Below are 16,787 nucleotides of genomic sequence, written 5' to 3' on the forward strand. Positions count from 1 at the left end.
CCTGCCTCGTGAGGGATACTTACCTACTGCCTCCTGGAGAATCTGCCAACCTGTTACTGGAAAATACCTACCTTTGGACTCACCTCCGTGCCGTGGATCATCCTTCGCACAGTAAGGCCTCCCACCTGTGGATATAATACTTACCTGGCTTCCTCACCAAGGAAATACTTACCACGTCCTCTGCTTCCAGGTTCCTGGTTCCTGTAATTATTCCTGCTCCCGATTCACTGTAAAATAAACTCACTTCCTATTATCTTGTTCTCCCGTGTCTGTCTGACGCCGAGCTGCTCATTTTAGAATATTTACGAATCCTGACAACTCCAAGCGCTGCTCATTGCACAAGATCTGTGCTTAAAATGCTGGCAGTAGCTGTTTGAGTCAACCTTGTCTGTCTGTTAGCAAAATATCTCATGAGCCACTGGACAGATTTTAATGAAACTTTCAGGAAGTAATCACTATAAGTAAGTCTACAGCTGATTAACCTTTGGGTCCAGTGCAAATAAAGATGGTCGCCACAGCTAATCAATATTATCCAGCACAAAATTGGCTACAACTCATTTAATTTTGCAGATGTTGAGATAAAATTTGGTGTGGTAGTAGCTGAGAGTCATTGTCAACACGTACTTTGAGCGTGGCATGCATTCCCGTGTTAAGCTTCGCTTGTGTTGATGTTGAGACCAGGACCGGGTCTAAGTTGAGAAGTCTCAGCAGAGCAGACTTATGTAATCCAGTCGGAGGTTTATTTGCAGAACGGGGGTCAAACCCAAACAGAGGGTCAGACAAGATCCCAGCCAAAGCCGAGGTCTGTTCAACAAATGAAAGGCATTAAAACAGCCGCGAGCAATTGACAGGTTCACAGACAGGGCAAGGCGGCATGAACTCCAGAACCTGGAGGACTGAAACGGAGCAGATGGACCCAGGGAGGGGACGACCGAGAGCAGACAGGTAGAGGACAGAGTAACAGAAATGACTCGGGTCAACGGCAAAATAAAGAAGTACACCACGTATTCCACTCCACTGGCAACTTCAGGAAAGAACGTTTTGAGTTCTCTTGAGGAAATCAGTGGTGCGTACGTTGAGTTTTCTTTTCTGGATGTTGCGTGTAAACAGAAAGTAATGAATCACTGTCGCCGCGTTGACCGTGAACTTGAACTTCGGCGGCCCGTGTGAGGTCAGGTTTCTCGCTAAAGACCCGTAAACACCCGTGGGCACGAGCGTAAGCGGACTCTGCCGTGTTCTGGTCGTTAACCCCTCAAGGTGTGGTTTGACCTCGGAAAGAATGTGGTTTCAGTTTACCTGCCGCTCTGCAGAGCGCTGCGCGCCGAGGTGAAGGCTGAGGGCGGCAGAAGACGTTCCCCACGAAGCGATTCAGATTTAAATATGTTCTGTCACAGCAACATGGAGCTGCGTAAAATAACCATCAGACAGCAGCCGAAAAGCTTTATTTACAAAATACGATTTAAAGAAAAAAGGTAAACTTGGGAATCACTAAAATTGCGACTCTAAATCTGTGCCAGAATCTTCTGTAACGACTTATCTTTTCATACTTTTATCATGCACACCCGTTTCCCCATGCTGGTGTGTGTCTGTGTCATTGGTGGATAAGGGTGGAGAGGAGAAACTGGGCTTTTTATGTGAATTAAAGTGACAGTTCAGACTTTTTAAAGTGAGTTCTTTGCATAGGTTATTAAGCTTTAATATCTATGAATGACCTCAGTTTGGAGGAAAAGTTTCACTTCGTCCAGAAGAGCTAAAGTTGGTCCTATCGAGGCCGAGACCAAAGTGGAGTGCTACCATTTTAAAACAGCTTTATCAATCCCAAAACACACATATTGACATCTGTAGTTATTTGCAGGAGATAGTAGTGGCAGCAGCATTTGCGTAAAAAGCAAAATGTTTATGTTGGGAGTTCTTTTAAAATGGCAGCAGTCCACTCTTGTCTCTCTAATTAGCCCTTAGCTCGTCAGTCTGGTCAGAATTGAACTCTGTTTCCTCCGAAACCAAGGTCGCTCAAAGAGCTACCTACGACAGGTAAGATAGTTATTGTTCGTAACCTTTGCACCGTCCCTTTAAGGTCCACGGTGGACATAAATCTCGCCGACGATTCCTCCGATCGTCGAGCTGAGCGTTGGGTGAAAGCGTCAGATTATTGGAGGTGTTGAAAGATGACGATGAAATGAACAGACGAGTCTGGAGATCAGCGGGGTGCGAGGGAAGATGTCAACCTGGGCCTGAAGTGTTTCAGGGAAATAAAGCTCCTCATCCACACCCTACTGGAGCTGTTCCTGCAGCCGTTTCAGCAAAATGCAAATTGCTGCTCAGGGTAAAACAAAACAGATTTGATATAATGCATATAATGCATGATTCATAAATAGCAATCATCAGTTATTATTGTAATTATTGCATCACAGTTACAGATGCAACTTATTTATTAGCTACATGACGCATTTTTTGCTCTGAATACGACAGCGATCCTAACCCTAATTAAAAACTAAAGAGGTAATCTGAATTTATGACGTCTAAAATAAATATTTGAGTGTTTTGTTTTCCTTCTGAGCACCATTTGGGACTGAAGAGATGTTACAATGAAGCATGAGCGCATATGTGAACTTAGTTCTTATTTCTTCTTTGGTTGTATAAACTGTGAGTCGACATACTACACCATACATATGACCATCTGACATGAATCATGTGTTTATGCTGTTAAAATGTAAATTTTATTCCCATATTTCTACAGAATGAGACCAATGTTTTGACATTCTCAGGTGTGAAAAAGTTTGACGTTTCTGCTGTTGGCGGCTGCGGTCTTACAGTCGGCTCACACTAGCTGGACTTGTTTTTTGTTTTCCTGTTGCGCCACTAATAGGTGCAGCGTTGTTGAATAATTTATCTGCCGTTCGGGTTGTTTCGGACGAAGGTGTGCTTAAGGCACAGCTACCTCCAGTTCACGCCTTCCTATACACTGTGGGCGTCTCACACACGAGGTCTGAGATAATTAAAGGACTCCTGTAGTGAGAAACTTCTTATCAGGATTTATTGCTTCTCTGGAGGTAAAAGCGTTGAGCTTTATCGGCTACCTTCTAATTTGAATGCAGTTTATTAAGAGCTGCACCTCATTACTCTGACATTTCTCTTAAAGCGGGAGCCCTTTTGCTTTATTAATAATTGGAAGTAGCTGGTCGTTTTGCCTCTGGTACTTCCCTGTTCAAGACAAACGCTGTTTTATTGAACATTATTTATATGTGGTTTGATTTACGCCTAGACCACGACACCACGGGACACTTCGTTCAGGCTGAATTTCCAACAGGTGAACCTGCTCACTTCAGACACCTCTCAGCATATTTCTGTTCCCGAGCTGCCGAAGGCTCGACCCTTCCAGTTTGTATCCGTCTGACGATGGATGTCTTTGCTTTGCATCGTTCCGGCTGCCGTTGGTTTCGCGTTGGATTTTTAAAGGAGATGTTGGATTCTGGGAGTTTTCTAGGTCAGGGGAGCTCCTCCTGTTCTGCAACCGTTTTTTAAAAAGCAGTGAAGTGCTTCAGCTAGGTGAAGACGTTTAATTAACTCCACATTAAAAGATTAACGCTCTTCTTTGCAAAAGCTGAACTAGTTAAAAGAAACGAAAGTCGTTAAGGTGAGGTTTGGAAAATGCAGCCATTTCTAAACGCAGTCCCCTTTAAAGTAATTACACAGTTACCTGACGAGCAGCTTTGTGGCCTGTTTCCTTCCTCGTTTCTGACTTTTAAACATAAAAGGACCGGCGCTGGTTTAGGATTTGGCAGTACGTCACCAGAACTCCCATTATTTTGTCCTTCTGTATCTTCCTCTGCTTGTATTTTGCCATTTGAATAGATTTATGTCAAGATTTCTCACCATGCTTAAGTTTCCCTGTGGCTCCCTAACTTGTAAATTGCTAGTTTGGTTCATTCTTAAACGAATGAGCGAATTCCAAAGGGCAAAAAGAAAGAAAAAAGCACAAATACGACATCAAGTGAAAGCTTGCGTCGAGGAGGTGAGAGTTAATGCAGAAAGCTGTAACTGCAGAGTTTCCTTCAGGGTGCAAACCACCGAGAACTGAGGAAATGTATTAGACTTTTTTTTCTAAAAAAAAAAAAAAAAAAAAAAGAACGTTTAAATAACAGCTTGTCCTCTGGACGGTGATATAAACAGATGAAACCAAGATTAACTTGTACCAGAACGCCGACAGGGGAAGAGCACGGAGACAGAAAAGAGGGGCTGGTGATCCAACGCCTACCGCATCATCTGTTAATCAGGGTGAAGGCAGAGTTACAGCGCGGACGTGTTCGGCTGCTACTGAAACTGGGTCACTGCTGCTCATTGACGACTCCTTCCTCTGCTCGCAGACGCAGACCTCTGAAGTGTGAAAAGCTTCGGCTTACTTTCTCCTCGCGAAGTAACGAAGCGCCCCACAGACGGACAATGACCCAACGCGCAGCTGAAGGGCTTCTCGGGGCCAAAGAAAGGATTCGTTTTTTTAATGCGCTGGGCCGATCACCTGACGTGAACTTAGCTGAGCCTGCCCTTTATTTACTGACAGAAAGACAAGCTGTCAAATCTTGAGCATCTGATGTCAAGTAGTTCATCAGTTAAAGAAAAATAAAAAAAAGAGGGATGAAAACATTAAAATCTTTTTCATTGAGCCTGTGGAAATGGTGGCTACAGTTCTTAAATACCTTGTTGTATAAAGTTTAAGCCCTTAGAGGGATCGTCTGAAGTGGGATTCTGTGGAATAGCTGTGAACGGTTAATATCTTACCTGTTGTAGAAAGCTCTTTGAACGACCTCAGTTTGAAGAGACAGGGTTTGATTCTGAGCAGACTGATAAGCTAACGGCTAGTCCGATGGCTAGACGGTTTTAAAACCGCTCCAACCTCAAAGATTTCACGTGGACACGATTTTACCGTGATGTAAATCCCAAAGGTCATCCTTATAAGTTGGCAGGATGGCCCCAGTCCTGGTTTGTAATGACTTTGATCTGTTTCTCGCAGGGTTTCGTGTCGCTTCAGTGGAATCAAGGAGGTGTTGGGCGCCTCGTTCCTGCTAGAGTTTCTCGAAACGAAAGCTCCAACGAGGTCAGGACGGATGGGACTGGCAGGACTTCGGGAAGGGCCTGGTTGGGAGCAGGAGTGACTATGGACAATCTTTCTGACTTCGGTGGCCCATGTCCGTCCACCCACAGGGAATGGGAGTGAGTACCAAACACGTTAATCTAATTTTCTGATTTATGCTCCATTTATACCACTGTGTTATATAATTCAGCTGTGATAAAAATCCTTCGCCTTCATCCATTCATTCATTAACGTTTAAAATGCATAAAATGCATTAACGACTCCCTCATTAAAAGTCTTTTTCAATGAGATATATTTTAGGTGCTTAATAGAAGTAGTGTGTTTTTAAATATAGATCAGGTCGCTCATATGCCACAGTGACCTGTTAAAATTTGGAGACAACCAGGATCTCGAAGTAGGTCACCAGGCTACGCTGACACAAACATGGCCGCGAATAGAGCCGTTTGACAAAGGTTTAAATTTATCTTAATGGGCTTTTTTCCCCACCACTTGTTGAGACATCAATTCCTGCTCAAAGAGCTCTTTGAAAAAGTATATTTAGACGCGTGAGTTTGGAAAATGATGCAGTAGTAGATGGTCAAATTGCACACGTCTGCTCTGCGGACTGGGCTCTGATTTGTGCATCGTATCGTCACGTCTTAGCTGGAAAGCTGAACAAAGCAGAGTGTCTGTTTTTTTATTAACAACATCTGATTTGTCTCGTTACGATATTGGAATGACTGCGAAGAAAAAAAACAGACATCAGTGAAATAATCTGAACGTTAAATATCTGTATTCCACTCCTGTCGTTAAACCAACACGAACCATGTGTGATAATAAAATAAGATGATAAAAAGACAACATCTGAACAGTGTGTCTTTGTGTTTTTAGCACTAACAGCTGTGTGGAAGATTTAATGGACGAAGATGAGAAGGACAAGGCGAAAAGGTAACCAATCCTGAGCACACGTTCCTACGTTTGAGCTGTTTATTAAAATGCTGCGTTCACAGCATGCAGAACTATCAGGTACAGGAGCATTCTGGCTTTAAACATTTAAAGGTTTCACTGATTTAATCACTCTCATGTGATGTGATCGTGGGTCCTGATGGGGGTAAGAACTGAACAGTTACTTTGTGGTCTTAAAATGAGTACATAAAAAAAGACTTTTACCCAGAAGTCCCAAGTTTCTAAGAAGCCTCTGAGTCAGACGCAGCACCTGGAAACCAGCACAAAGCTTTATTGAGGCCACAGAATAATCAGAACACTTTAAATGAAATAATCTGCAAGGAAAAATATAAACACTGGACAGATCATTGATTGAATTTCTTCAGAATCTTACTCATCTCAAGGGTTGAAATGAAACCGACCTGAAGTTATTTTATGGACAGACGAAGAGAGGCTCCAGGAGGAGGTGAACGTCTTTTTTTATGGACTTTAAATCTCTTCTTAAACTCACAGTCAGTTTCTGAAGAATCAAACTATTTTCAGTCTCCTGCACTCAAGTTTCCACGTCCTGAACGACGACCGACAGATAACCCGGACTCCTGATTTTTAGCCCGTTAAGGACCAGAGTTAAAACCTCTCTAATGTTATAAATAAAAAACCTCGTTTGGAAGCTGGTTAGACTCCACAGAACGTGCAAAAGTCAAAAGCTGTTTGTCGTCTTATGTTACCTGTTTGTTTGTAACAAAGAAAGAATAAACCTTTTAGCACATAACCTCCTGCGTGATAAAATCCTTGCTCCATGATAGAAAATTACACTTACTTCTAATCTAGTGTCATGATCTAAATAATTATTTTCTTATTTATTTAAAAACTAATACTGGGGAGTGTCAACTAATATGGAGTCATGTAAAAAGTAACCATGATGATGTTTGGTTTCCTCCCTGTGTTGCTTCCTGTTTTATTCTCTCTCTCTTGTTAGATGGTTTATTCTCAGCCTCATTCACTTGGCAATCAGAATAAAAAAAATGGAGTAATGGATGGTTTTATGACCACACTGCCACTGAATGTTATTTATTTATTTTTTTAAATACATTTTGCTTCTTGTTGTAGGGCATCCCGCAACAAATCGGAAAAGAAACGAAGAGACCAGTTCAATGTTCTCATCAAGGAGCTCTGCACCATGCTGCAGGGCCAAGGCCACCCGCGCAAGATGGATAAATCCACCATATTGCAAAGGACTATTGATTTTTTACAGAAACAGAAAGGTAGGGAGCTGCTCCTCTGCCTTTGCACAACATCTATTCTCAGTTGGAACGTGTTGGTTCGCTTTCGTGGTGTTTAATATCGACATTTCATCCGTTTCAGACATCACCGCACAGAATGAAATCTGTGACGTGAAGCAGGACTGGAAGCCTTCGTTCCTCAGCAATGAGGAGTTCACTCAGCTGATGCTGGAGGTAAAGCTTAACACGGCATTTATTATTAACGCAGCCTGAAAGAAATATTCTCAGCTTGATGACACGATGGAGTTTATGATTCCATCTACTGATGTTAAATGGCACACGATGCAGGTTTTTCATGAAAACATTTCAGGTTAAAGGAGAACTCGTACGTTTTCGGCTGGAAGAGGGCCTAAATAAAGCCCGAACAAACAAAATAAACACCTAGAAAGTGCTTCTGAGTGTGTCCTCCAACGAGGCGATTAAAAAACAGAATGGGGTTCTTCTTTTCACATTCACAGACACATTCACTGACCTGGTGACTCTGTTTTTCCAGGCTCTGGATGGTTTCCTGGTTGCTTTAACAACAGATGGAAACATCATATACGTATCTGACAGCGTGTCATCACTTATCGGCCACTTACCGGTAAGTTACAAAACTTATTGTATTTTTTTTCTACCCTTTTCCCTGCATAGAGTAGTTTCATATTACCAGTAGTTATTGACCGATTCTGTTATTTCTGTGGACTTGAGTTGGTGCCTCTTGACACTAAGTCACTCTTATTAAAGATTTTACATTTAAAGTTTCCATTTTCTGCTCAAATAAAAGTTAAGTGTTTAATTTGATTTGCTTTTAATCCTATAACTTCTTATGTTGCATTGATACTGTAAATCAGGGAATTAATTCATTTAAACGTCTTCCGTGATATTAAACCTTGTTGTGTCGTTTTATTCCTCATAGGAACCAGTTAAAAGTTCAGCACATACAGGTTCAAATCATAATTCACCACTTAAACAGTCTGACAGAGATTTACGGCCACAGGATCAACCACTTCACTCATTTATCAGGTTTTCTTATCAGGAGATAAAAACTTTAAAGTTGTTAAATGACAACTCGTGTCAGTTAGGATATAAGTTACACCATCGTGTTGCTTTGGCACTCTAATGTCTCACAGCTAATTTTTGCTTCTTTTCCACCCTCTGTACTCACAAATACTTTGTTTTAAAATGGCTAAATACCCCACAAAGTTCCTGTTGTTCAAATATTTTTCTGGTTTTGTCAGAAAGTAAAAAAAGGCTGATATTCTGACTGAAAGGTGCCTCATTTAGACTACTCGCAGTTGTTTTTAAAGCTCCATGAGGCTGAGGCTCTGCTTCAGTAAAATCCTGATTTAAGCACCTTGTCAGCTGAAAAAACCTCCACTCACTTAAATTAAAGGCGTTCAGATATGTTGGTCAGAGAGAGCTTAGGTAAAATGTCTTTGTTCTTCCTCAATTTCTGCTACATTTATCTTCTCTTCCCTGACATGGACCTGAACTCACGGTTGGATCAACACCTGTGAAGTTCACACAAAACCTGGTGTTCAGGCACAACTAGGCCTAAGCTTTTAGTTTGGATGGTTAGGGTGTGGGCTTGGGACCTGTTTAGGTAGTTAGCCCCCCCCCACCCGGAAAAGTAAAAAGGAATAGACGCAGGTTTTATCATTTCTAGTTTTTAGGAGACATTTGTTTGTCATTACGAGGCCCCACTAAGACCTTCACATTTATTTATGTCTCCAGAATGAGCTGCTCTCAGTTCATCGTTCAAAAAAACCAGCCTTGTTAAGATTCAGCTTTCATGGAAAATATTAACTCCCCTCATGAGTTTCAAGACATTAATTACTGGGGCGGCTGTGGATCAGTGGTCCTCCAATGAGAGAGTTGGAGGTTCGATTCCTGGCAGCAGTCACATGTCGAAGTGTCTCTGAGCAAGACACCTCATTGCCTCCAATGTGTGTCTCATCTGTGTATGAATGGAGTTTAAAGCACTGATTAGACTATAGAATGATTTATTCAGGTTAGCTTAATAGAGATTTAGTAGAGCTGAATGAATGAATGCGCGCGCGTGTGTGTGTGTGTGTGTATGGGCTTTAAGTAGCCTGCTTGGCTAGAGAGGTGCTATATAAATAGTCCATTTACAGCACTGATAATAAATAAAAGGTAAATTACATTTCCTTTCACCCACTTGGAGTGTCTTCATTCAAGAAGCTCTGAATTGATGTAATTAACATGTAATTAATATTTCTTTGAACAGGTTTTGTAAAAACTGAATCACAGTCATCATACAGTTTTTCCCTCTACAATAAGCTGTTACTGTAAATAAGACTGGAAGTAAATAACACTTAAAAAGAAAAAGTGCTGTTAAGAATCCCTCAGAAACTGAAACCTGTATCAAACGACTGACCCACATCTGTCCTGCTGTACCAGTCAGATATGGTGGACCAAAGCATCTTGAATTTCCTCCCTGAGCGGGAGCACGGCGAGGTGTACAAGCTGCTATCGTCCCACATGCTGATGACTGACCCCATTGCCGCTGACTTCCTTGACAGTGAGTATCCTGCTGAGCGGCCTGACTGCACACGCACCGTGTCTGGGTCACCGTGTTGAAGCGCTTTAAAACCTGGACGTTGTCTTTCGCTTTGGGAAATCGAACATTAATAACTGTCGATATTGGCATTTTGAACTTGTAGTCGGATGTTTTTTGTTTTTTTTCTTTTCTGTGTCGACTCTTGATGTCCACACGGTTTGTCCTTACTTAACCCTGTATATTTAGAGGAAGCGGCTCCTTCAGGGTTTGCATTTATTGGATTGCTGATTAGCGCGCGTCTATGATTAGACTTTCAGCTAATAATAGGAGCAAGCTTCGTATCGTAGTTAGGACTTTTAATCACGGTTATGTTAACGCAGTAATCCACGGCAGCGCGGCGTGGCAGGCCGAAGGCACTGACCTTAATCCTGTGTTTCTGTTGGGCTTTTCTGGGGAACAGAGAGGCCGAGTTTCCGCCGTCTCGGGCTGACATTAGAGGCGTCGGTAGTTGTCACGAAAACCTCACACGGAGCAGCCATCGTCTCGGTTGGACGGCCATCTTGCGTGAACGGGATTCTCCAGGTCTTAACAGTAGCAGAGCATTTTTTTTCTGTTCTTTCAAATATTTATCTCCTTTGGCCAAACACAGAAAAGAGAAATCTTTAAGAGGACTGCAGAGGCCTGTCCTCATTTAGGCTTGTTGAGTTTTTCTGTGGGATGAATCATTCAGATAGTGTCCTTCAGGTCACCATGCTGCCTGAGTAAAAACACCTTTTAGACTTTTCTTACTGAAAACTCTAAAGTGCTCTGTTATATACCATCAAACCATAGTTCTCTACGTGGATTTAATGGTTTAACATATAAACTCAGCCAAACCCCTGCTTTTTTAAAGAAATTATTGATTGAAGTCAAAGATTATTTATTTTCTGCCCGCTGCAATGAGAGGGGGATGATAATGTAATTGCCTGCCCTTGTTTGTCCATCTGTTAGCAAAATATCCCATAAATCATTGGATAGAGTTTAAAGAAACTCTCAGAAAGTGATCATTGGATGTACGTCTACAACTGATTAACTTTTGGAGTTAATCCGATTCAGATTGGCCGCCATAGCTAATCAATATTAGCGAACACAAAAATGTCTGAATCCTGGTCTGTTTTATAGATAAGGAGCTAAGATTTGGTGTGACGATAGCCGAGAGTCATTCCCAACACTTACTACACGTCGTTCAACATCTTTTCAAACTTTTTAACACGACACAGTTTGTCTGTTTGCAAAATTTCTTATGAATCTTTGGACAAATTTTAATGAAACTCCCAGTAAGGAATTATTGGATGCACATCTACAGCTGATTAACTTTGGGAATCAACCTTATTTAAGATGGGCAACACAAATAATCAGCCTAACAATCACAGAAATGTCTGTAACTCAGGCAATTCTACGAATATTGAGCTAAAACTTGTCACAGTAGAGGCTGAGAGTCACCTTCAACACACAGCACTAATCCATCTCACGAGATCTTGCAATCTTGCAAAGACTTCGCCAAACATCACTGACAAGGTTTGACAAAAATGGGTAAAACTCTGACATGAAAGGCAGCGGGCGATGTGCATTCTGTGTTGTTAGTGCTGAAAAATCATAAATGTCAAATCTTAAGGAAAAAGACATGTCATAAAGATGTTTTATTAAGTATAGGATGTAACCATAAACCTCTTTTTGCTTTTACAGGTGAGGCTCATATTGAATTTTGCTGTCACCTAGCCAGAGGTAACATGGACCCAAGTGAGCCGCCGGTGTATGAGTACGTCAAGTTTGTTGGAGATTTCAAGTTTCATAACAATGGTAAGGATTTATTTTTACGTATAAAACAGTCTTCGAACAGCAGGCAAATAAAGGTTCACCCTCTCTGTCTCCCAGTGCCTACGTCGTCTTGTAACGGACTCGAACTGACGTTACCAAGAAACCTGCAGTCATCGCTGGAGGAGCAGGTCTGCCTCATCGCCACCGTGCGATTAGTCACGCCGCAGTTTCTGAAGGTAGGAGCAGGTCGGGCTTTAAAGGGAGCTCTGTGTTGTTTTACGGTTTGCGTGGCATCGTTGAAAATTGGTCAGCAGCTCAAAAAAATGTCCGACAGTAACTGCAACAATAAATCCTTGACTCATACTGTAGTTTTTATTTTTTCACCCCTTCATCAGATTCTGAGACTCAGAATAAATCCTCTTTTCAAACCCTGGGTTTAATCTTCTTCTCAGTTCCCCCCTACATTTGCTTTCCTTAAGAAAAACAGCGTCTAAGGTCGCATCTTCTCAGAAACACTCCGTCTGTTTGAATCGTGACACACAAACAGGATCACAAAGTGACTTAGTGAGAACAAAACTGTGAGGACGCGCTGCCAAGTACTCGGAGCTGGAGCAGCAGGCTGTGCTTTTTTGCGATAACATGAATGTAGGAGCATTATCTCAACCCTGCAGAAAGAACTGTGTGTGAAAAATATATTATCATAACGTATTTAAGACCAAAAAGAAACACTACAAATGAGTCCAAGGTGGTAAATTTTATTGGTTTGCTGTGCAATCTTGAGGGAAACCATCTCTGTTTGTGTTCTGCTTTAGGATTTGTGTAACGTGGAAGACCCTTCGGATGAATTCACTTCCAGACACAGCCTGGAGTGGAAGTTCTTGTTCTTGGATCACAGGTAGGAAATCAGTTCAGTTCCAGTGATCATTAGTGTTAATTTAAAAACAGAAAAAAAGTTGTTTATCATCATCTGTTCTGTTTCAGAGCCTCACCCATCATTGGTTATTTGCCCTTCGAGGTTCTTGGGACTTCCGGCTATGATTACTATCATGTGGACGACTTGGAGCTTATAGCTCAGTGTCACAAGCAGCGTAAGACACACGGCGTTCTCACCTTTCTTTATCCCCACATCCTCCACAAATTCATCTCTTGCATGAGGAAACTGTAGCAGGAAGAGAAATGAGTGATTTCTGATCTGTTTCTTGTTTCTTCCTCCTCAGTAATGCAGTTTGGAAAGGGTAAATCCTGTTATTATCGCTTCCTGACCAAAGGGCAGCAGTGGATTTGGCTTCAGACTCACTACTACATCACCTACCACCAGTGGAACTCCAAACCTGAGTTCATTGTCTGCACTCACACTGTTGTCAGGTGAGCACGAGTGTTCTCCTCCTATGTTCTCCACTAGGGGCGTAAAGCTACATGTATTTGTACTGAACCACCATGATGCAGACATCTGGGTCCAGTACATGCGGTCAGACGGAGACTTTCAGCTGAGGACACGCTACATGATGGTTTTGCTGGATTTTACCCACGATTCCCAGATGGGCAAAAAAACTGCACTAGATGGGAACAGTGGGCTAGTTGGCAGAAAAATCTGTAAGAGTGTGAGGGGAGCAGACCCGACTCGACCTCAGTCACAAGTCAGTCAGACACATTTGAACTTCTGGATCTGAATCTGGATGAGATTGGGTCGTGTGGACTCATTAATGACCCAACCGCAGACCCATGTGGCCAACAGCCAATGAAAAAGAGAGCGTGGGACACAGGAAATGCGGACAGAGACGACAGCTGAAAGCAGTCTGATAGGGTGAACTCCAAGTGTTTTCAAAATGTGTAAAGACTGAAAGTCATGCAGTGTCTCCAGCTCACAACTCTTGTCTTAAAGAGAATCCATGTTTTTCCTATTCCCTCGTGCTACCTGCCTCAACAGGAGGGAAGCAGAATATCTAAATCTCTCTACACCAACTACATAAATGGTTAATGGTGTCTGAAGACCTGCCTGTTTAAAATCAGCAGCGTCATATACAGGAGCAGAGCGAGAGGTGGAAGTATGGAAAGCCAAAAGGGTCATAATTTGTGCCGTTGAAACGTCCTCTGACGTCTACCAAACATGTTAACCACGTCATCAGATGTTTATTAAGCACCACCCGTGTATGAACAGGCCAGCACTCAGCTACATGCAAAGCTTTTTGTATTTGTTCAACATTTGATTTATTCTGTATTCTCACACTGGAGCGTACTCCTCAGTCCTGTAACGGAGTTTAACGTTTGCATCAAGTTTAGGTAAAATGAACTGAAACACTCATTTATTTTGGTACTCGTTTGTTCAAAACAGAGAAACACCTTTCTGTTATTTCTGTACGAGGCTCGCTGCCTTACAGCCTCCCCAGTCTGTTTCTGGGAGGGTTATTGTCTTTTTTAAATAAGGGAATTAAAAAAAAATAAGCATCAGTTTCTTATACAAAACTTGAATTGAACCATTGCTCCAAGTCCAAGGTTCGCACTGAACTGTAATTTATGTTGCCACTTCACCACTGTCTTCTACCATCAAGCACCAGCTTTGTTTAATATTAGATGATGTACAGAAGTATGTGGAGACCTTGCCTTCGGATGTGCACTTGTAAACTAACGCTGTTGTTCAGTTATGCTGAGGTGCGAGCCGATCGGAGGCGAGCGTTTGGCCTCGGAGAGCTGTCTCCACCTGAGATCCCGCCCTCCTCTGTGAAGGTAAGGACCGGGAGCTTTACTACATGTGCTCACGTCGTCGGGTCCGAGCTTCTGAACGTGACTCCGTGTCTCGTCCCTCCTCCCCCACAGGCCCAGGAGCTGTACTTGGACATCTGCTCCACTCTGGACCCAGCGCGGGACAGGAACAGCGGCGCACGTTCGGTGTCCTCCCACAGCTCCCGGAAATCCTCCCACACAGCGCTGTCGGACTCTCTGTGTGAGTCATCCTCGGCTCTGTAAACTGCTAACTCACTCCGCAGCAGTTCATTATTTAAAGAACTCCTCCTCATGAAATTTAGCCCAAAAAGACACGACGTGTTATTCTTCGTACGGCGGCAGAAAATGCGACGCCACCGACAAAGCGTTTTTGCTGAGTTTAACATTAATCCTTCTTGAAAGATCGCTGATTTTCCCTTTTTAGCTTTCAAAAAACATCCACATTTCGATTCATTATTTAGTGATCTTAGAAGACTTGGTGATCAGTGCTAAAACGTCTGAAAGCCGAGCAGACCTGGCGTCTTTACAACACCTCCCATGTATGTGTGGGTGACGACGCATCTCTGATGAAATGTTTTCCAGGCCCCTGTTAGTTTAATTCCCCATTTCTCTCTGACTTGCTGCTTTTCCACCCACCACCTAACAGACTAAAACACCTCACTTCCATCTGCATATTCATGAAGACAACACAGCAGCAGTGGCAGTTTCATTACAGTAACTGCTTATAAAGGGCAAACAAAGAGCTGCACACACATCGGTGCGCTTTCTTTAATTTCCAGGGTACATTATTAAAACCGTCTCCTTCGGAACAATGAATTGCTTTGTTTTCTGTGGGTTATAATAAGAAATGCTGAGTGAATGCCTCGCTGTTGTTGATTTGTGTCGGTGGCTGCAGCAATCAATGCCCTGTGAATCAGCAGTGATGTTATTCACCAAAAGAAGAGGGTCTTTTTTGAATGCTTCATCTCAGAAAAGCTTTAGTACCATTGCTTATTTTTTAAAAAAAAGCCTCCTCTCTAAAGAAAAGAGAGGAGCTAAATGAAGGAGTTTGTTGCGTCGGTCTGTTCGGATCCTCCAGGCCGATGTTTCTATGTGGACTAAATTGGATTAAAAGGTTTTGTGGGTCCACCGTTTGGCTCTGAAACGTAAAAAAGGTAAATATAATTAACCTAATTTGATTAACTCTGGGGACTCAAATTTCACAGTGTCTGTTTTGGAAAAAAAAATCAAACGAAGGTGGGATCATCAGACGGAGTGTTTCTGAGCCCAAAGTTAGGCAGTTTAAAAAAAGCTGTCCCTCATAGAGGCGACTTTACACAGTAAAACTGTATTCTTGTCCAAAACCTGAACATAACACACAGCCTGTTCAGGGTGTTCCCCTCCTCTTAATATTAGCTCCCTTCATAAATCCCTTTCATGTTGGGCTCATAGACTGTTTTAACTCCTAACAAGTCGTTGTTGGGAGCTGAATCCAGCACGACCTGGTTTATGGAACCAGAGTCTGAGCACTCGATGTGTAGGGCTTGAAATCCCTCCTACTTCCCCAAACACATATATAGGACATAATTCAGGCAATTTATTACAACTGATTACAGCTAAATGTAGTCGAATGATGAACTTCTGAACACACAGCAGCAGGGGAAGAATTTAACAGTATTTAATCAGTCATTTCCTAACCCTGTCTCATTAGTCGAGGTTTGTAAAACAGGTTAACTGATTGAGGATAAACAGGCATCGAGGCATTGTTACACTGATGTTTGCTGTAGCTATCAGAACCGATGATGATCTGAGTAAATCCTCTGTTTGTTGAGATGTGACCTGTCTCCTCTGCAGCAGCGAACTCTTACACCGAGGCCTGCACGCCATCATGGCAGTCTGCTTCCATCGCGCCCGAGAAGACGTCTGCCAGACTCCAGCCCGGCGCTTCAAAGGTCAGTTTATGCTTCTCGTCTCCATGCACAGAATCCGTCTTGCCTGTGGAGATAAAGCGGTCTGCGCGCTGACGACAGTCTCATGTCACGACTGGTGCTGAATCATAAACGTCCTTCTTTTTCCCCCTGTAGAATTTGCCTCAAAGACAAAATTCCTTTGACCTTGTTCCCCAAATGAGCCTCTCCCTTTCTCCAACCGGCAGCAAGCACTCCACAATGGTTAGTGTTTAGACTTCCTCTCCTGCTCGTGGACAGTATCGTCCTGTTATGACTGCTGCCGCCGCATGTGTTGATGTCCTCTGCTCGGAGTTCACAGTCCTTCTTGGCCCGGTTATGAGGTTGTCGTTAAAAAGAACATCAGGCAAAAATTAAGGGGAAAAGTTAATATTTATATTTTTGTTGTGCCTCAGTTTTCTACAGTGCTGAAGTACAAAGCACATTTTGAATCACGAGTGGCATGGTGTTGGAGTGGTTGGCACTGCCGACGTACAGCAAGAAATAAAACTAAAGTGTGACTCATGCACTGAAGAAGTTTTCTC

At 42.6% G+C, this 16,787-nt stretch overlaps 1 protein-coding gene across 7 annotated transcripts in view; it reads left to right on the top strand.

Moving 5' to 3' along the window:
- Window positions 1-16,787, top strand: part of npas2 (neuronal PAS domain protein 2) — a 53,449-nt gene that overhangs the window by 31,579 nt on the left and 5,083 nt on the right. For 3 of the 7 annotated variants that reach the window (XM_037978926.1, XM_037978928.1, XM_037978925.1), the window contains 15 exons: window positions 5,009-5,208; window positions 5,960-6,016; window positions 7,124-7,278; window positions 7,379-7,470; window positions 7,790-7,879; window positions 9,700-9,820; window positions 11,525-11,638; window positions 11,714-11,832; window positions 12,409-12,491; window positions 12,578-12,684; window positions 12,814-12,961; window positions 14,236-14,320; window positions 14,411-14,537; window positions 16,151-16,248; window positions 16,381-16,467. In XM_037978926.1, the coding sequence (XP_037834854.1) occupies window positions 5,153-5,208; window positions 5,960-6,016; window positions 7,124-7,278; window positions 7,379-7,470; window positions 7,790-7,879; window positions 9,700-9,820; window positions 11,525-11,638; window positions 11,714-11,832; window positions 12,409-12,491; window positions 12,578-12,684; window positions 12,814-12,961; window positions 14,236-14,320; window positions 14,411-14,537; window positions 16,151-16,248; window positions 16,381-16,467 (1,539 nt within the window). In that variant the 5' untranslated portion in view covers window positions 5,009-5,152. Of the gene's footprint in view, window positions 5,209-5,959; window positions 6,017-7,123; window positions 7,279-7,378; window positions 7,471-7,789; window positions 7,880-9,699; window positions 9,821-11,524; window positions 11,639-11,713; window positions 11,833-12,408; window positions 12,492-12,577; window positions 12,685-12,813; window positions 12,962-14,235; window positions 14,321-14,410; window positions 14,538-16,150; window positions 16,249-16,380; window positions 16,468-16,787 lie in introns of all 7 variants that reach the window. The other 4 variants (XM_037978922.1, XM_037978924.1, XM_037978923.1 and 1 more) reach the window with 3 other exon arrangements.

Source organism: Kryptolebias marmoratus, linkage group LG13 (genome assembly GCF_001649575.2).
Source record: "Kryptolebias marmoratus isolate JLee-2015 linkage group LG13, ASM164957v2, whole genome shotgun sequence".
NCBI classification, from domain to species: Eukaryota; Metazoa; Chordata; class Actinopteri; order Cyprinodontiformes; family Rivulidae; genus Kryptolebias; species Kryptolebias marmoratus.